At 40.6% G+C, this 20,794-nt stretch overlaps 1 protein-coding gene across 2 annotated transcripts in view; it reads left to right on the top strand.

The window, feature by feature from the left end:
* Window positions 1-18,660, top strand: part of otofa (otoferlin a) — a gene marked incomplete at both ends in the record, with an annotated part of 81,025 nt that extends 62,365 nt beyond the window's left edge. The window contains 27 exons of one of the 2 annotated variants that reach the window (XM_083934413.1): window positions 85-175; window positions 870-986; window positions 1,097-1,249; window positions 1,588-1,780; window positions 2,028-2,152; window positions 2,371-2,505; window positions 3,181-3,342; window positions 4,423-4,542; window positions 4,627-4,788; window positions 4,980-5,142; window positions 6,120-6,190; window positions 6,391-6,420; window positions 6,547-6,684; window positions 6,794-6,869; window positions 8,295-8,440; window positions 8,524-8,658; window positions 8,779-8,916; window positions 9,021-9,148; window positions 9,308-9,478; window positions 9,736-9,896; window positions 11,075-11,217; window positions 11,302-11,390; window positions 11,616-11,714; window positions 14,470-14,711; window positions 14,815-14,993; window positions 15,856-15,956; window positions 18,480-18,660. In XM_083934413.1, coding sequence (XP_083790539.1) covers window positions 85-175; window positions 870-986; window positions 1,097-1,249; window positions 1,588-1,780; window positions 2,028-2,152; window positions 2,371-2,505; window positions 3,181-3,342; window positions 4,423-4,542; window positions 4,627-4,788; window positions 4,980-5,142; window positions 6,120-6,190; window positions 6,391-6,420; window positions 6,547-6,684; window positions 6,794-6,869; window positions 8,295-8,440; window positions 8,524-8,658; window positions 8,779-8,916; window positions 9,021-9,148; window positions 9,308-9,478; window positions 9,736-9,896; window positions 11,075-11,217; window positions 11,302-11,390; window positions 11,616-11,714; window positions 14,470-14,711; window positions 14,815-14,993; window positions 15,856-15,956; window positions 18,480-18,660 — 3,649 coding nt within the window. Of the gene's footprint in view, window positions 1-84; window positions 176-869; window positions 987-1,096; window positions 1,250-1,587; window positions 1,781-2,027; window positions 2,153-2,370; window positions 2,506-3,180; window positions 3,343-4,422; window positions 4,543-4,626; window positions 4,789-4,979; window positions 5,143-6,023; window positions 6,191-6,390; window positions 6,421-6,546; window positions 6,685-6,793; window positions 6,870-8,294; window positions 8,441-8,523; window positions 8,659-8,778; window positions 8,917-9,020; window positions 9,149-9,307; window positions 9,479-9,735; window positions 9,897-11,074; window positions 11,218-11,301; window positions 11,391-11,615; window positions 11,715-14,469; window positions 14,712-14,814; window positions 14,994-15,855; window positions 15,957-18,479 lie in introns of both variants that reach the window. The other variant, XM_083934412.1, reaches the window with a different exon arrangement.
* Window positions 18,661-20,794: the final 2,134 nt, after the last annotated feature.

Raw genomic sequence — 20,794 nt, 5'->3', positions numbered from 1 at the left:
TCCCTCGCACTGAGACATTAATTAATATGTAAAGAGTCAAACCCTTTTCATGTTTCGTCCTCTGTATCTTCTGGTTATTTCCAGTCGGTTTGTGACTCTGGCAAACAAGGATGTGAACCAGGCGGGCCGTACCAAACTGGATCGTGAGCGGCTCAAGTCCTGCATGAGGGAGATGGTATGGTTTACGCTTCTCAAATACAGAGGGAAGGTAGCAGCTTGAGTGAGGTAGGGAAAGATGAAGCTGGGATCAATCAATTTGGCTGCTGTTCAGTCTCTAATCCCAGCGCCTTAGTGAGTAAATACTGTAGTATGGAGTCCCTGTAAAGGCCTCACGGGAAAAATTAATCCAGCTTTCCATACATTTGCATGCATTTGCAATACTGTTACTTCTCAGAACACGTTTGATTGCAAGTACAGTTTTGATTTTCTTAAAGAGGAAAGTGTTGTATAGAAAAACAAAAGCATTGTAAGCCTCGTTGTAGCGGTGGCTGAAAAAGAGGATGTGATAATATGAATAAGATCTAGTGTTTGAACAGGTATATGTACTTAACGTGTACTGAGAAAGAAAAGGAATGACTATAATTGCATACTTGCCTACAGCTGCAATAGAACACATAAGTATTGCAGGAGAGCACAAACTTGTTTGACCAAAAGGTTGTATTTCTAGTGTCAGTCATTCTTAAAACAACCCGCCTCTTGGAACTAAAACATTTTTTCATATTTTTAAGAAAACCCACTCATCCAGTTCAATCTAAATAGACCGCCCGCTATGATGAATGCATGTGTATACACTGTGCATATATTTATGTAAGCTGCAGTGCCCCTCTATTGGTATGCTTCATCGTCACTCATTATCTTTCCTCCTGCAGGACAGCATGGGCCAGCAGGCCAAGCAGATCCGAACTCAGGTGAAGAAACACACAGTCAGAGACAAACTCAAGCTGGTGCAGAACTTCCTGCAGAAGCTCCGTTTCCTCGCAGATGAGGTACAGATTCAGTTCTGTGTAACTTTCTTTTTTTATATATATAACTGTCCTAATGAACCTGAAATAAGAAGATCACCTATTAAATGATCCTATGCATTTATCTTGTCCAGCCTCAGCACAGCATCCCAGATGTTTTCATCTGGATGATGAGCAACAACAAGCGCATCGCCTACGCCCGGATCCCCTCCAAAGACATTCTGTACTCTATAGTGGATGAGGAAACAGGAAAAGACTGCAGCAAAGTCAAAGCTGTCTTCCTCAAGGTACAGTCATCTCATTCTGCTGCTCTCTTAGCTTTTCTCATTAAAAGACGGTTGTGAGATGATAAGTAGTGGTGAATAGCCAATATTAACAGTACAGTATTGGCAAGTATCATGAAGAATAGGTTTGTAGATCAATCAATATCTGCCTGAAGAGAAGCATGAAAATCAATGAGCCATGTTGTAGCATTGTCTGTTCAATGATTGAGGTGATGTAATGACACCAAAAAGAGGATGCAATACTACCTACTTTTCTGTTTTTTTCTCTATAGTCTATTAATTTTGTTGAATGGACTCTTTATAATAATTCAGTCTACTGATGTTGTAATCTGTGCCCACAGCTGCCTGGTAAGAAGGGGTTTGGTCCTGCAGGCTGGACAGTTCAAGCTAAACTGGAGTTGTACCTGTGGCTCGGCCTCAACAAACAAAGGAAAGACTTTCTCAACGGCCTGCCTAATGGTTTCGAAGAGATTAAATCCTCTAACTCTGGCGTCGGTCTTCACTCTGTCCCCCCAGTCAGCCTCGTCTACAACAGTAAGCTCTTGGATATAGAAGTTTAAATAAATGATTGTTTTCAGGTAGTTTTACTTTTCACTTACTGAAAATGTTTTGATTTATCATAAAGTTTTAACCCTAAAATGTTTGCCTTCCATCGATCCCTTTTTCTTTGTTTTTTCTTTTCTAACGTCAATATTGCCAACAAATAGGATTGATTGTCAGTTTGTGTGTCTGTCTGTCCGTCTTTCTGTCTCTGTGTGTTTGTGTTTTTTTTATCCAACAGTGAAGCAGGTGTTTCAGTTGAGAGCACACATGTACCAGGCCCGCAGTCTGTTTGCTGCAGACAGCAGTGGCCTTTCAGATCCTTTTGCCCGGGTCTTCTTCTCCACACACAGCCAGGTTACGGAGGTAGGACCATGAATGTGTGTGTATGTATGAACTGAACAAGTTTCATGGATTATTAAATGTAAAGTTGAGTTGATTGTGTGTGTGTGTGTGTGTGTGTGTGTGTGTGTGTGTGTGTGTGTGTGTGTGTGTGTGTGTGTGTGTGTGTGTGTGTGTGTGTGTGTGTGTGTGTGTGTGTGTGTGTGTGTGTGTGTGTGTGTGTGTGTGTGTGTGTGCTACAGGTCTTGAGTGAGACTCTTTGCCCTACATGGGACCAGCTGCTGGTGTTTGACGATGTGGAGCTGTTCGGGGAGGCCAGTGAGCTGAGAGACGACCCTCCAATTATTGTAGTTGAAATCTTTGACCAGGACACTGTGGTAGGACCTTACTCTATGTGAATAAATAGATGCAAGATAGATGGTATGATACATTTGTAAATGCTTGCTAAACAGTGTTTAGTTTGTGCTAATGAAACTAAAAGTGCTTTGCTTCTCCTTCCTTCGTGTTCGTGTCTGTCCACACTTGTTTTACTTCACCCTGTCCTTCACATGAACTCTGGCCTTGCTCATGCTAAATAGAGTGTGAAAGTAATACTTCTGTAGAGACGGTGTTGAATTAAAAGTTCTTATACCTTTTAGCTGATGTAGCAAGAATGTTTTGGTTAATCTAGCTCTGTCTAGATCTAGCCGTTTGCAAGAGCAGTAGCTGCAGGAGCAATAATGGTTGCAGTCAAAGTAGTGGTGCAGTATGGAAAATCTGCCTCCCAAAAAAGTAAAAAAGAAAATGTGCATGTATACATCTAATTAATGAGTACAACTCTTTTTGGTCTATTGGAGGGTAATTTTTAGTGTCTGTTTGGGTCATATAAGTCTGAGTGTTTCCTTCTCCAAGCTTTCCTTCTGAAATTCCACATTTTTGTAACCTTCCACCACTTTGACCAATAGTGACACCAAGAGGCTGCCGTGGTAACTGCACCTCCTGCACCTGTGTCTAATTCCCTTCCCTTGTCCCCTGACTGTCTCCACTGTCTGCTGTCACAATGTGGTGTTCAGGGCAAGGCAGAGTTCATAGGTCGGACGTTTGCGAAGCCCACCATCAAGATGTGTGATGAGCACTACGGCCCCCCGAGGTTCCCACCGCAGTTGGAGTACTACCAGGTTTACCGAGGGAACTGCACTGCCGGGGAACTGCTGGCTGCCTTTGAGCTGCTGCAGGTAACAAATGCAAAAACACACATACATGAACATACACTGGATTCAAGGATTTTACATATGCATGCACACATGCTGCTTGAGAGATTGCATGTCACTGCGGTACAGTTTGGTTGTAGTAAAGGCAGCAAGAGAAATGAAAAAGGAAGATTCTTAATATTTTTTTAACTGTGATTTGTTTTACATCCATGTTTTAACAGTCTTTTCCGTCACTGTCTTGCTTTGCACTACATTTGTCGGGGTGTCGAAGCCACGAGCTGTACACAACATGTGTGTGAGCATGTTCGCACAATGCACGCAAAACACTGACCTGCTCATAAGTGCACTTCTCCATATATTTGCACTACTAGTGGTCAAAAACTCCACAAGGCTGTAATGATGTGGAGCATGCACAAAAGGTCATGGAGAAAATAGCAAAAATAGGGCTTTTCTTTCTGTCTCTACATTTACCTCATTTCTTGCCCTTTGCCTGTTTGCAGAATCTGCTCATATCGTCTCACCTGCTTCATCACATGATCTTTTATTGCTTGCTTTTTATCATCACTGTGCATTTCTTCTTGCCCTTTCCTATTTTAAGGATTTCTATCTCCACTTGCTCCCTTTTCCCCTCTGCCACCATGTCACCGCCCTTCCCTTCCATCCACTAACATTCATTTAATCTCCTGTGAAATATCCATTTGCCTCTTTTTCCCTCCTGTGCCTCCTCCTGGTGCCTACAGATACCTTTCGACGAGGAGTCGATTAGGCGAGCTCTGATCGCTGTCCATAACTTTGCTGTTCCTCAAATAAAGGTGCTTTTTCTTGCATTCTCTCTTTTCATCCCACTTTGTCTTACTCTTCGGTTACTTTGTTGTCAGTGTTTGTACTGTAAAAGCTTTTATCTCTACCACCATGACATTAACCTCTGCCTTCTCTGCACTTCTCCAAAGTTATCACACTAAGCAAAGAAAAAAAAAACAATAATTATTAGGACTGTATGAAAGAAATTTGGTATGGGACAGATACTGTACCACAATACAGAAATCACAGAAGCAATGCATCCTGTTGCAGTCACGTTTACTTCCCCTCTCTCCTCCTTATTAGATTGGTCAAGGAGGAAGGGTGGATCTTCCTCCCATTGAAGGGCCGACAGACTCGGAGCGTGGCCCCATTCTGCCTGTGCCGTTGGGCATCCGACCCGTCCTGAGTCGCTACCGCATAGAGGTGAGATTTCAAAGCACTAGCTCTGTTTTTTTTTTTAAGCTTTAGAGATCCCCTTCCCATAATGCTGTATTGTCTCTGGTTCAGGTTTTGTTCTGGGGCTTAAGGGACCTGAAGAGGATAAACCTGGCTCAGGTGGATCGGCCCCGTGTGGACATAGAGTGTGCAGGTAGAGGTGTGCAGTCTGTCCTCATCCAGAACTACAAGAAAAACCCCAACTTCAGCACCCTGGTTAAATGGTTTGAGGTGGTAAGTGCAGCTGTTGATTTGAGATTCAGAATACTAATGTAGGATCCAATAGCCTTCCTTGAAATAAACATGAAACTTAACTTGAAATTGGGCTGGTTGTCTTCACCTTACTGAAGGTTACTACTTGTAAATAATGCAAACTTCTCCCTTTAAGTCACTTCACCAACTCCTTGTCTTCATTTTGTCCCAAGGACCTTCCAGAGAATGAACTTCTCCACCCTCCTCTCAACATCCGGGTGGTGGACTGCCGGGCATTTGGCCGTTACATCCTGGTGGGGACCCACGCTGTCTCCAGTCTCAGACGTTTCATCTACAGCGCTCCCGACAAGACCTCCAACAACTGGGCCACTGCAGGTGCTAACACTCAAGTGAAGGATTATATGTTTATTATTGTAAGCAATGTTTGTACTGATGAGGGCTTCAAGCCGTAAAGCCACAGTATTTTTTTCATCATTTGGATTTAAATTCAGCAAAAATTATCAAGATATGAGCATATTTTTCTACTTTTTTTTACCACTGGAGTGTCTCCTTTTTCCTGCTTTCGTTTAGGGGAAACAAACACATATTCAACCGTGTTAACTGGGGCATTCTGAGAATGTTGCAAGGTTCAGAAAACTAGCAACTTTAGATGTTTCTTATTCATTTTCAGAAATTATGATAAGCAGCTTCACCTAAGCTCGACTCCTGAGTTCATTCATTTGATTTAATTTTATTTTATTTTATAAACCTAAGAGTTGTAGAACACTTGCCTGTTAGGGAATGGGGCATCTCTAGAGTGATAATCGGATTGGTGTTTGCAAAAAAAAAAAAAGCAATGACTAGGAAAGTAATTTGAAACACATAGAGGACATTCTTTCCCTCTGGGTATTCCTTTGTCCTCATCAAACATGGTTCAAACAGTGTTTGCAAGTTATTGTTAGACTTTATTTGAACCTTTTTAAAATGCCAGTTGGACAAGGCTTCTGGAAGGTTTAGACAAAAACAGGATAGTGTACATCAAGTAATGTGAAAACAAACATTTACATTAAATCCTTGTTATCCAGCTCTCTGGTCAGTAAAGATTGAACTTTCATTCTTTAATAACTTTGCTGATTTCTTTGCTTGCTTTCTGCGCTGACTACTTTTCCTCTGTGTGTCCTCTCTCCATCTGTTATCTTTTCTTCCTCTTTTGCATGTCCTCGGCTATCCTGTCCTCTCCTGCCGCCTGCTATCTTTGTCCTCTGGCCTCAATCCAGCTAAGCTAATGAATGGCTACATGGTCCTCACCAATGGCGGCTCCCAGCCTCGCTCCTCACCCAGCCTTTCCTCCCGCACCCTCTCTCGTCCCGCAGGTGACATCATCGTCAACATGGACGCAGAGCCTTCCGTCAGAAAGATGGAAACGGTCGTCAAGTTGGACGCCGTAAGCTCTTCTTTGAGTTCCTGCACCGTAGAGCATTGCCTTCTAATTTCTATTGTGCAATGTGTGTGTTTATATCAGTAGTAGTACTGCTTTATGTCCAGTCCTTTTTACCTGCCTCTGTACATGTGACGTTCCAACCTGCATCATCCACTGTGTGTATTAACCCTTGTGTTGTTTTATGTGACGCCCCCCTATCATAGACGTCTGACGCTGTTGTAAAAGTTGACATGGTGAGTAATTGTTACTATGGAAATTTGGCAATGAATATATGTGCTGAAGTTAACTGGTTCTGCCTCATTGTGAATAAAAAACTGAGCTAGTGCGAATCCATTGAAGTGTCTGAACGGTTTCGACAGACTGAGGAGGAGAGTGACAAGGAGAAAAAGAAGAAGAAGAAGAAGAAGAAGGGTGGTGTAGAGGAAGAGGATGAGACGGATGAGAGAGTGCTGGACTGGTGGTCCAAATATTTTGCTTCAATAGAGACACTGAAGGAGGTTTGTCTATTCTGTTCTATATACATCTACAGAAATATTTTATTAGTCTTGCAGGATTGCCCTCACAAGTCGACTCCTATTACACTGGTTTTCTCGGCTGGTTTTCCAGACCCTCAGAGCCCAGGAGGCGGCTCAGGCAGAGGCGGAGGAGAGAGAGGACCTGGAGATAGCTGCAGAGGCAGGAGGTAATGAACTCCACCAAATCAGCCGGGCTGCCTGCCACTGCACCCAACATGTCTGCTGCTTTGATTTCTTTTCAAGGGAAATCTCACCAGTATCGGATTTTTAGTTGGCATCATGCAAGTGTAGACGTATTTGTGACTACTTTCACTTTGTTTTTAAAGAATAATTCTCAGTTGTTTATTTATTTTTTTATTTTCTAGTCAATCAGGATGAAGACAATACAGTTCTGTTATGTTAGTTGTACTGAGATTGCAGGGAGAAACGTATTAGCTATACTTATATAGTCCTACATCATTCCCTATTTACTTTATAGTTCACTATATTTACTTTCCTTCATTTTATTTGAGTGTTTAATTCAAGCTCTGTATATCTGTGTCCTTAAAAAATCCAACAGTGGAAAAAACAAAATCCACATACTAATTCTATACAGTGCTGACTACATACTAGTAGTCATAGCATATTATTTTAGCAATTAGTATACGAAAATATCAACATACTTTACCATTTTATACTAACAAGAAATCCTACAATATGTGTGATGTCTTTATTTATTTTTTTGGAGCTGTTTCAGCGCCCACACAATCCTCAGCTTTTGTCTGAGATGTGAGTTGCTGAAGCATCATTATGTGCTTCCTGCTCTCCGTCTCTTTGCTCCCACGGATTCATCCCTCATCCATGCTTTGAACATGAGTTGAACATTATCATATTTCATCATGACCGTTTCCTACATCAGCATGAACCCTGCTCTACACATGAAAGCTGGCTGATACAGACTCACTAATTAACTTACATCTGCACTAACATGCTTACTTACATAATTACATAAATGATTTACTGTTTGACTGCAATACATGCAGCATAAAACTAAAGGTGCTAGGAGTAGCATGAGAATAAAAACTGTCTTCCTTAGTATAAACTGTAAGCAAATGAGAAGACGATGAAGATGACATAGTTGTAAAATAGAAAATACATTCCCATGAACCCTAGTGGCTAATATTCTTACTGACCATGGTTTTTATCTCAAAATTAATGGGATAATAATTTAGCATGCATTAATCTACTGCATAGTATTTTTAGATAAAATGTTTCTAAAAGTTACTTTTCAACATGTTCTTGTTTTGCTTCTCAAAGAGTAACTTAACACCAGGCTAAAAAGCAGTGTTTTGCTGTCCTCACCAAGCATTACTTACTGATCACCCAACAGTGATGTCACAGGTAGCCAAATACAGGATTTTCAGGTGGAGTCAAGTTACTCTTTTTGGATTAATTTAATTAAGTTTGGGTCTTGGATTGCCTTCCCAGCGTACAAGAACATTTGACCACATTTGCATGATAAACATCTGTCAGCTTTCATGTTGAATTACACGCCTCTCCATGAATCCAAACCCACTTTGTCCATCTCCACTTCCACTCACACCTTCAATCAGATATCAAACCTGATGACCTTCTTCTAAAAGGCTCCAAGACAAAGGAAAAGAGCAAAGAGAAGAAGAGCTCCAAGGACAAGAAAAAGGGTCAGGCCGCAGACGCCTCCGAGAAACGACTGGTGAAATCAAAAGTGGACGAGCTGATGGTGAGTATGTCATTCACATATTCACACCGGCGCCCAACAATAAACATGCAGATACAAACACACTTGTTTGTTGACCTATGCAGGTGTACAACAAGGAGCTAGAGAGTGAGTACGGCGACTTTGAAGACTGGCTCCACACTTTCAACTTGTACCGAGGAAAGGCTGGGGATGACGACGAACGTGCTCTGGATGACGACAGGATTGTTGGCCGATTCAAGGTGGGAAAGTACAGTACAGAGTAAAACAAGTACGTCCTGGCCTGCACTAGCTGACAGAACATAAGTCACAGGGAAAAACTACACTTCTTTTTTTAAACCTGTTTTTTTTCTGTGGCCCAGGGATCCTTATGTATGTACAAGTTACCTCTGTCTGAGGAGATCACGAGAGAGGCAGGATTCGATCCTAATATGGGCATGTTCCAGAGCATTCCACATAATGATCCAATCAACGTTCTTGTCCGTGTCTATGTGGTCAGGGTGAGCGACCTCCTTATCATTGAAATGAAAACACATCATAATAAACAGAAACTCATAAATATTTCTCTGATTTTGTTTATATTCTGTATATTCCTCCATCTTAGGCTACAGATCTTCATCCTGCTGATATCAATGGGAAGGCTGATCCATACGTTGTCATCAAGCTGGGCAAGTCGGAGGTCAAGGACAAAGAGAACTACATCTCCAAACAGCTCAATCCTGTATTTGGCAAGTAAGTCGAGATAAAGATGCTCTTCTTTCAGTTTTAGTTTGCCATCAAAATAATATTCTGCAGGAGCCTGACTCTGCTGCCCTCCTCACATTCACTTTTAATTATTAATTCTTCTTCTCGACTCTTTTCTCTGTTTATCCTCCACTTGTCTGTGCTCAGATCGTTTGACATCGAGGCCACATTCCCCATGGAGTCCATGCTAACGGTGTCTGTGTACGACTGGGACCTGGTTGGCACTGACGACCTGATCGGAGAGACAAAGATTGACTTGGAGAATCGTTTCTATAGCAAATATAGAGCCACCTGCGGCATTTCGTCCAACTATTCTGTGTGAGCACCCATGTGTTTTATCTTTTACATGTTTTAGTTAGTGGTGTGGTTACAGTTTCAGCATATCAACACCTGTATAAATTCAGTCTTAAATCAATAGTAAGAGAAATGTCACTAACATTATATTATGTAGACACTTCAAAAGCCCTAAGATTGTCTTTAATTTGACCGAATTTAGTCTTACATAGTATTTACTATATGCTCACATGCCCAAAGTCTTCATAAGTTAATTTACCTTTGTTATCTAATGATGTCAGCCATGGATACAATGTTTGGCGGGACCCTATGAAGCCCAGTCAGATCCTGGGGAAGCTCTGTAAGGATGGCAAGATCGATGGACCTCATTATGGGCCAGGGGGCAAAGTCAAGGTGGCTAATCGCATCTTCCTGGGACCTACAGAGATCGAGGATGAAAATGGTACGGCTGAATGTTTCTCCTGGAACTGTCAGATCATATAAAAGTCCAGCAAAGGTTTAACCGTCATAAATGTGATACTATATACGTATATAAGTGATATATAAGTCTCGCTGTAGTAGCAATGGTGCTTTTTCAAGATACAAGTACATTTACAGCAATCTGTGTAGGTTTTTGTTGCAAAGAGATGGTTTTCTTCTTCCATCATTCTTCTTCACCCATGTTCCAATATCTCTATAATCAAGGTAGAATAGAAAACAGTACAGTGAGCTCTACTGAGGGTATGTTTATCCTATAAACAGTGTCAGCATGTTACATATAATCTTAGAAACTATCGTATTTGTTTACACTAAGATTAAGCTATAAATATCTGGGGCCGTATTCACAAAACATTTTATCTTAGCACTTCGAGTACTCCTAAGGAGCACTAAAAGTTCTTAGTTCAGAGTAGTTTCTTCAAACCTGTTCCCACTTTTACTAAGGAGTGGGAGGGACTCCTAATCTAAGACTAGAGGGCGGGGCTGGTTCATACCTTCTATGCCCACAGCATTTATTGTCTGGAGCAAAATCCTCCTGACCGACAGCTGAGAGAAGCCAAGATCGTCTGCGTTGCACAGCTGCATTTTTCCCGTGGTCAAATACCACTAACTATAATCTGCGGTGATATTGGGAGTTTTTTATTGGTTGGTGATGTGATGTCATCCCTGACCATCTCTACCACATTCATAATGCCATCTCCATTAAAGCAATACCTTTTTAAAAGCTCACTATCATTTACTGTCTCCTAAATGTTGACTGCAGCAGCCACGTTAGGTCCTTCCTCATTAATTCTGAGTGACTTAAGAGTCCTCGAGAGGACTTCTACATTTTTATCGATTTAGGAGATACTTTAAGCGCTAACATTCTTTGTTAATTACACTTATCTTAAAAAGTAAGGAGTGAATCACGCCTTATTTTTATTTTTAAGAGTTACTCCTAAATCAACAAGTTAGGACCTACTATGAGCCTTAAGATGTTGAATTGTACTGATTAAAGTGTTTCTCTCTCTCTCTCTCTCTCTCTCTCTCTCTCTCTCTCTCTCTCTCTCTCTCTCTCTCTCTCTCTCTCTCTCTCTCTCTCTCTCTCTCTCTCTCTCTCTCTCTCTCTCCCTCTCTCTTGTCTATTGTTTGTTTGTTTCCCAGGTCTGAAGAAGCAGACTGAGGAGCATTTGGCTCTGACGGTGCTGAACCACTGGGAGGAGATCCCGAGGGTGGGCTGGAAGCTCGTCCCTGAACACGTTGAGACCAGACCTCTGCTGAACCCGGACAAACCAGGCATTGAACAGGTAGGACAAATCCACGCTTGTGTGGGGTCATGAAACGGCTTTGAATGATAGTTAAACTGCATCTTTTTCTCTCTGCGTTCAAAGGGCCGTGTTGAGATGTGGGTGGATATGTTTCCCATGGACATGCCTGCTCCTGGACCTGCGATTGACACATCACCACGGAAACCAAAGAGGTAGGCCCCGGGCTGGAGCAGATAAGACAAACATTGCTATAAATATGATTTCTGATTATGAGGAACTGCAAATCCAAATGTATTAAAGTTCTACTGCAGTTTTTTTCAACAGAATACGTAGTTTTATCCCCAGGTTAAATGATGGTGAGTTTTTTGACCAGTGAGCTCGCCATTTACTGTCAAATGTTAGTCCAACTGTGTGTTCCTTCCTCCCCCCCTTACCAGATGTGAGCTCAGGGTGATTATTTGGAATACAGACGAAGTAATACTGGAGGACGATGATTACTTCACTGGGGAAAAGTCCAGTGACATATTTGTCAGGGGGTAGGTACAGCGGGATGCGGCGTTCAAGCCTCATCCCGTGGGTGTGAGCTGTGTGTGAATTTTTTTTTTTTTTTTGCAGTTAACCATTTTTTTTTTTGTTTCCATTTTTTCTGTGTGCGTTTTTGTGTTTGTGGTGTGTCTCCTGTCTGTCTCTCTGTCTGTCTGTCGTCCTCTCTCTCTCTCCTCCGGTCAATGCTCTGCTGCTGTCTAGCTTTGAGCTTCGTGTTGTTATTTGGAACACTGATGACGTAATTCTAGAGGACGATGCTTTCATGACAGGAGAGAAGATGTCTGACATCTATGTCAGGGGGTAAACACACGATTCCATCGCATGGCTCGTACAACTACCTCCCCTCCGTCCTCCAGAAGCCCTGGAGCCATTTTTTCTTCCCTTTCCCACTTCCTGTCTGTCAACTCTCCATCCAGCACGTAACCTCGCTTGTCTTAAACTCTCCAAATAGCACGCTGGAAACTATTGCCAACTGAAAAATTGAAAGAGTTTGTCAGGATCAAACCACATAAGCCACATGTTTGGAACAATCGTAATCTTATAGTCATTTATACGCCGAAACAATGCACAGATATGCTGACATTTAAAGTTTGTTCATGACCTTGGAAACTGCAGAAATCTCTTGGCTTAACTTGAGAAATGTTTTGAACATCTACATTATCATGACACATAACATTCTTATAACATTTTTGTTTCGTTAAACTACCTTTTTTATTTTTGGTAAACTACCGTTTTATTTAATTTGTTAAACTGCTAATATATTTGTATTTGTCCAACTACTAATTTATTTTTTTAACTACTATTTCATTTTATTTAGTTAAACTACCTTTTTTATTTTTTTAAACTACCATTTTATTTTATTTTGTGCTTATTTATTTGTATTTGTCCAACTGCTTCTACTTTTTCAAACTACCTGTTTATTCTATTTGTGTTAAACTACTTTTTCATTTTTGTTTGTGAAACTATTTTTCCTTTTCTTAAATTACCATGTTATTGTTTTGTGATAAACTACCTTTTTATTTAATTTTGTTAAACGATTTAATTTTGTCAAACTTATTTTGTTAAACCACCATTTTCTTTCTTTTCATTTTTTGTCAAATGACTATTTCCAAAGTCAAGAGTGAACTTTTATGTTGGCAGGGCTTTTAAAAAATATTTCTTTTGCTCCTGTTTTGTTTATGGTTTGTGGTTTGGTCCTGTATTGAAGATTATACTTGAAAATACTTGACATGAAGACTTTCAAGACACAGTATTTGAAATGACATGTTTAGGTATTTGGAGCCTCTTGCATGTATATCAGTAAAGAACTTGCATGGCGGTACGACAGAGCTCCAATGTTATTGATAACATTGTCATGTTGCAGACTGGTCCCAACACTGGACCTTTATCATGGCAGACATTTTGACTTGTTGTAAAGTGCAGTTACATTAGCCTTCTGTCCAATCAAACCGACTCACACTGAACTCCAGAAAACTATGTGAACAGGAAACGCATTTCATTTACCGTATAAACTCCAATTAATGTGTAATGTGACCATATGCATATGATAGAAATATTACTGGTGTAAATTTAAAAGCGTTAATAATGTATGATACCATTAAGTGACCCATTATGCACAATAACACCAGCTCCTTGGTTACCCAAAGGTAATGCAGCCATTATTAATGGTTTTAATTGTGCTTTTCTTGCTCTTATATGTATATTACGACGAAATTTTACTCCTGTAATTAAATTAATTCAGTCAGTGTTTTGCGGAGCCTCCTCGCTCCTGCATAAACTCACTTCTCCTGCAGCTGACTTGGTGTCACCTGTGTGGATGTGTAACCTCAGGAATGCGCTGTAAAAATCAGGGTGCCATCCTCAAACTACCCTCAATACTTGGAGGAGGATAAGGTATTTTAGAAATCAAGAAAGTTGGATGAGGTTGTTTCAGATGGATGTGGGTATAATTCAGTTGTTGGGTCACAGGAGATCAGGCGGTGTTTTAGTGACAGTGTGTCCTGTGTAGCCAAGCAAAAACACAGTACTTTTTCACCTTAACCCCAGCATAATGTATACACCTGCATCTCAGTTAATAAATCATAGCATATTTTATTCCTATTCACTGAGATGTTTGAGGCTGATAATCCTTTTTCATGCTTTTAATGTTGCGTTTTGAGAACTGAGAGTGCAGCTTCTCCTCAATGATGAAGCCAGTCTCACTACCGTTGATGAAAGCGCTCCAGCTGGCACAGACCCCATAGCCTTTGATCCGCTGTTGTCTGCATCCACACGATAAAGATGAAAGGGCTTTTTGGTTTTGTTTTTGAGGAAAACTTCACTAATGGCATTTTTGCAAGCTTTGTGTCTGCATGGCTTTGAAAATAGTGTGAAGCTCCAACATCAAATCAGATTTTTATGTATCCTTCAACAACATTTCTGACATTATCTCACACACGTACAGTGTATATATGTATATACATATATACAGGTAATTCTGATTTGCTTTTGGGGAGCCACATTATGTGTTTTTATTTTGACCTATTAGCATCATCTCTCTTGTTGGCAGACCGGAACATTTAACATGTCCTGTGCTCTTGTTTAAATCAAACAAATTAATATTCAGTAACCGACAGACAATTGCAATTTCCTACTTGTTAGACCTTAGAAGTGCATGATTTATAAAATCAAACAAAATCTATCCACTCATCCAAACTATGATCCTAAAGGCCACCCTAACTCTGATCTCTGTGGTTCTTCCCACAGATGGCTGAAAGGACAGCAGGAGGACAAGCAGGACACTGATGTGCACTATCACTCCCTGACTGGCGAGGGCAACTTTAACTGGCGCTTTGTCTACCCCTTCGATTACCTCATGGCTGAGGAGAAGATCGTCATCTCTAAGAAAGAGTCCATGTTCTCCTGGGATGAGACCGAATATAAGATCCCTCCTCGCCTCACACTGCAGGTCTGGGACGCCGACCACTTCTCTGCTGATGACTTCCTGGGTGAGGACTGATGGGAACAGTTGCAGAACTTTCCATCTGATTTACCACTAAAAAAAGCCCTAGTATCACCATTTTTATCGTCTTTAACTATCACCACTTCCAGGTGCAATTGAGTTGGACCTAAACCGGTTTCCTCGTGGCGCCAAGACAGCCAAGCAGTGTTCCCTTGACTTGATCCGAAATGAGCAGGAACTGCCGACCATTTCCATCTTCAAACAAAAGAGGGTGAAAGGCTGGTGGCCGTTTGTAGCCCGCGATGAGAATGATGAGATGGAGCTAACGGTGAGTCACACATGAAATACTGAGCCACAACTGCAGGTTTGCACCACACGTGAAATCATCCTCTTGCAATGACTTAATAATTATTTTAAATTAAATTCAAATTGAAACAAATGTGTTAGCATGTACAAAAACACAGTAACTTACAACCACATTCATGGAATAAGAGACCATGAATAAATGAATACATAAATAAATAAATAATGTTGCTAAATAACATTAGTTAATAAAGGTCAAGATAAAGATTTTCAACATGGAACCATAAAAGCAATGGTACAAAAAACCTTGCATTTAAAAGTCATTTTGCAGAGGGGAGGAACGATGAACATTTTATAAGCGGATAAAAGATAACGCCCTGATGGCAACAGAGAAAATTCACCTGCAAGAGCACGACTCAAAGAAGCCCAAATGCCTGCCGCTTTCTGGAGGATTTGTTGGCTGCAGAAAGACTTCACTTCTTTTTGTTTAACTCCAATGATCTTAGAACACATTTTAACCATGCTGTTCAGGCTGTTTCTGTATTTTACTATGAGGCTTTGAAACCAGCAGATAGAAGAAAAGCTCAGAAGATCCTGAAGCTTTTCTTTTTATCTGCTGGTGAATGCAAGTAAAGAGAGAAGCAAGAACATGAAAGTAATAAATCCAGGAGAGTTCAAATCACCAGCAAAAGCTCATTACAAAGCAGATTCAAAGCAAGCATTTTTATCTTAACCTTTCCAAGAAAACAGTGTACACTCTCTGGACCCCATGGCTCCAAAGAGTATTGGAAGCCATATATTGCAAAGATCAAGTATTAGTATTAGTGTCTAGCTGATTGATTTAAATTCATTTTGACATGCACATGTATCATATGTTGTATTTACAGGGTAAGGTAGAAGCTGAGCTTCATCTTGTGACAGCAGAGGAGGCGGAGAAAAGTCCTGTAGGACTGGGACGAAATGAGCCCGATCCTCTGGAGAAACCAAAGTAAGATATTGACCTTTTAAGATTATTGTGTAGAATCTAACAATCACAAACACACACACTTGTTTAACTAATACAATTTTAGGAAGGTTGTGTGGCGCAAACATGACTATCCCTTTAATCTGCTCTTCAAGAAAATCATTCTCAAGGTGCAAAAAGCAGAGATTAAAATGGTAGCAATCCCCATCAATCAGGACTTAATATTTGATAAAGATGTTATTTGACCCTAGCTTGACCCTGTTCTGCGCTGTCAAAAGGCCACTGTTACACTTTCGCACTCGTTTCTCCTCCTACCATCTCTTCACCTGTCTCCCTCTGTCTCTCCCCTCCCCTCCTTTGTGCGTGTGACTCCCCCCTTTCTCCCTGTTTTTGCCTCCATCTGCATTCCTTCCTTCCTTCCTTCCTTCTTCCCTCCCTCTCTCTACCTCCTTCCGCAAAGTCGCCCGGACACCAGTCTTATGTGGTTTCTGAGCCCTCTGAAGTCCATTCGTTACTTCATCTGGCACAACTACCGCTGGTTGATCCTCAAGGTCCTGGGGCTGATGCTGCTGCTGGTCATGCTGGGCCTCTTCCTCTACTCAATCCCTGGCTACCTGGTCAAGAAGATGCTGGGGGTCTAACGCGCTGGTAGCCTCTGCCCCCTCCTCGCTGTCTCTGCTTCTCTATTTAACCCCTTTGCTTCCTGGATTCTCCTGTCCTACCTGTAGCTCCTCCTCTCCTGTCCTGCCAAAACACAGTTTCTTTGTTTGCTCTCTCTCTTCTGTCATCTTTAATATAGAATAGTGTCTTTTTTGTTGTATCTTGTGTCTTTTGCGCAAACCAGTGTCTACCAAGTGCCATTACACATCATATTAGTGACCAACTGTTTGATGTGGAAACATGCAGGGATTTTTTTAGGCATAGCAGCCACCAAATATCTCATTCACATCATGTAGGATGTATGGTAGAGGTGGGAAGGATTATGTTAACAACTTGCATGCATTCACGATCACGATTACAGAGTTGGTTGTGTGACGATGAAAGATACAGAAGACAATATTCTTTAAATGTGGGTTTGATGACATTTACAGACTTCAGCTCTCCTCTGTATTATCACCAATTATTTCAGTCGTTTTCAACTTATACAACCTTAATGCACATGTAATTAATGTTACATAAACAATAAGTCAATAATACACTCACAGGCCACTTTATTAGGCATACCTGGTTCTTAATAAAGTGTCAGTGTGGTCTTCTGCTGCTGTTCCCTCTCTGCTAGAAAGTAGATGGTGTTGTGTGTTCACAGATGCTCTCCTGCATTCCTCTGTTGGAACCAGTGGATATTTAAGTTACTGTTGCCTTTCTATCAGCTCCAACCAGTCTGAACCTCCTCTGACCTCTGGCTAAAGCAAGGCATTTGCGCCCACAGAACTGCCGCTCACTGGATCTTTTCTCTTTTTGGGACCATTCTCTGTAAACCCTAGAGATGGTTGTGCGTGAAAATCCCAGTAGATCAGCAGTTTCTTAAATACTCAGAGCAGCCCGTCTGGCACCAACAGCCACGCCACGTTCTAAGTCACTTAAATCACCTTTCTTCCCCGTTCTGATGCTGCTTTGAACTGCAGCCGATCATCTTGACCATGTCTACATGCCTAAATGAATTGAGTTGCTGCCATGTGATTGGCTGATTAGAAATTTGCGTTAACGAGCAGTTGGACAGGTGTACCTAATAAATTTGCCGGTGAGTGTATATCTACTTTATCATCCAGATATACAGTAAGATGAGCTGTGAGGCAAGTTTTATTTTTTAAATGCAGCGATTCAGCTGCAAGTCAACTGCTTACATCGATGTATTAAGTTGAAAATAATCAAAAATATATTTTCAAAAATTGGATTCTACAATGTGGTCAGTACAACAATAAGTGAGAGTCTGACAATGATCATACCTCCAATAAACATTTAATGATGTAATACAGGTATATGAATAACCAGTATGTTTCAGATCATATCCTGAATATGATTTAAACTTAAATAATGGATGCTTATGTGACGCATTATAGGGAATACTGTGTGTTGATGATGACATGAAACAAACCAGAAGTTGAATTAAACAAAAATGAAATTATTGGCAATGAACACACCAGTCCCCCTTAGAGGTTCCAGTGGTTGGTGTTGGTCTGGTTAAAGAAACATAAGTGTTTGGAGCTGTTGGTCAATCATCCATCCATTTGTTTTTATCAACATACTCAATGTGCATATGTTGTTTAAGCTTTCAATCTGTGATGTGATGTTTTTTGGTCCACTAACACTTTTGATAGAAATGTGAGCATGCTGTAGTGAAAAGTAACCCATCAACGCTATGCAGCTTACTATCCACTAATGCCAGCTTTCTCTCTCTCTCTTTTACTCCTCCCATGTTTCATCCCATTTACCTCACCCCTTTCTCGACATCACTCGCTATTCAACTCATTTCTACATCCACCTGCATGCCTTCTTCACCAAATTTCTTTACTTTCCTCTTCCTAAAACCTCCATCCCTCCCTCTAGTCGCCCAGACACCACCTTCCTGTGGTTCCTGAGCCCGCTGAAAGCCATCCGCTACCTGGTGTGCAACCGCTACAAGTGGCTGATTATCAAGATCATTCTGGCCCTGCTGCTGCTCATCATGCTGGGCCTCTTCCTCTACAGCATGCCGGGCTACCTCGTCAAGAAGCTGCTGGGGGCCTGAGAGGCTGCCGGGAGGACAAGACAAGGGAGGAGGGTGGCCAGCTGGGTGGATGGATGGATGAGTGGATGGGTGGATGGATGGATGGGGGAGATGCAGAGGGTATATGCTGGGGGTGCAAAACCAGAAGAGGAGTTCATGGAGTCTCACCCACAGGAGGGGAGGAGAAGGCGCTTTGCTTTACTTAATTGACCAGTTTCATTATTTTCTCCTCCCTCATCCATTCTGATTGTCACAAACAGCTCGCCACCTTCCACCTTCGCTCTGCAGAGACAGGCAGAATCCACCCAAAATGACTTTTTTGCCCCACAAGTCATGAGAAACACTAACTGTCTAATCCTCCATCCACTATGCAGCAAGCTTAATCAATCTAATGCTCAGTATCTGGACTCCATCCTTGAACTGACTAAAAAAGCAATCATTTGCCACAAAGTGTAACCCCTGATATCCCCTGATACTTTTTTTCAAGCAATGTCACATGACAATGAATGTTTCTTTATCTGTTTATACAACTTTTAATTTATTGATTAAGTTAAATCAGTGTTGCGTTAGTGGTCAGACGATTGCATGGACTTCATTTCAAGTGATGCTGTAAGATCTCCCATTACTGCTACAATGTGTGCTGTTGATTTAAGCTAACAGGGAATTGATGCTGTAATGCCCATTTTTAAGCATTTATAAGCATTGTATCAATATTGGACGGAGGGTTAACTGTGTAAAACACTATTATGTAGCTGTAAGAAGAAATAAGTCATCAGTTAGAACTTCTCCTGTGCGGAAAGAATTCATATATCACACCTGTGTTTTACTATTTATTATCTGTTTCAACACCAGCTTCCACTTATGGGTGCCCACAGGAGGAGTTATAGTTGTTGACAGATACAAGAATAAACAGATGCTTTTGACTACATTTACTCAGTGTTTATATACGTCTTGTAAATGCTGAAAAGGGAGGATTAAAGCAAAGTGTTGCCCTTTTTTTTTTTTTTAACTATTATAGCCCTTGCAGTCTTTGCACACTTCAAGAGTAATACTGAAGAAACAAAAATAAAAGTCTATTTTCCTATTGAAATCTAATGAGACTCAGAACAAAACGACTTCAAAAGTAATTAGATCATTTAAATTGTTCTACAAGGTTTAGTTCAACTGCAATGTTAAAATTGTTTAATCTCTTGGATCAAAGCAACCAAGCCAGACTTGGGTCAAACAGTATTTGAAAATAATTCATAAAAGAAATAAAACAAGTTACTTGCAAATATCATTGGACTAAGTCTGGTTGAAACGTCTTCAATAGAAACAAATACTTCCAGGTCGTGACTGCTTTCTACCAAAATGTAGATGTATGTGTCAATGTGCATGCATCCTTGTGATAACTGACCCTGAGGTCGTGTGTGTTGGCATGACTATCTCTCCAAATCACCAACCCTGCTGTCTTTAACATTACAGATAATGTAAAGATGATGTCATGGGAATATGATTAAAAGTGCACTTGAGTGGAGTGGTGAAAGGGTTTGGGGTTCTCTACACTCCGGCTCCATTTCCATATCAGATGGCGTTGTTTGCCGTGTCCGTTACTACCTTCATTTGCCTGTGCTTAACCTCAGCTGTGTTGCGGTCTTTGTTTCTAATTCTGTCTTTCACTGGTTACAGAAATATTGTTTGCACTGAACTTGCCTGTTTTTACAATTAATTTATGTTTATGTTTATATATCTGTTGAAATGTGTGCAATATTTATTTTTTGTCTCTTTTGGCAATTTGAAATAAACTGAATTCCATGAACATGTTTGAGATTGTTAAAGGGGCAACAATCTATATATTTTTTATATATTAATGTTAACAATGGATGATTAGAGATAACGATTTTCAATACTTCACTTTCAATAGCTTACATTTCATACATTATTCTTATTATATTATATTATTATAATTATAATTATTATATTATTACAATATCCTGAATGAAAGCCATAGTATAGTAAGAAGTCATGATGTAGTATGTCATGAAAAATCAATTCAATTTTATTTATAGTGCCAAATCATAATAAAAGTTATCTCAGGACACTTTACAGAGTATGTATAGACCACACTCTATGACTTATTTATGATTTACACAGACCAAACAATTCCCCCGTAGAG

This window comes from Echiichthys vipera, assembly GCF_963691815.1.
Source record: "Echiichthys vipera genome assembly, chromosome: 19".
Lineage (NCBI taxonomy): Eukaryota > Metazoa > Chordata > Actinopteri > Perciformes > Trachinidae > Echiichthys > Echiichthys vipera.
This window is presented reverse-complemented; position numbering and strand designations above follow the sequence as displayed.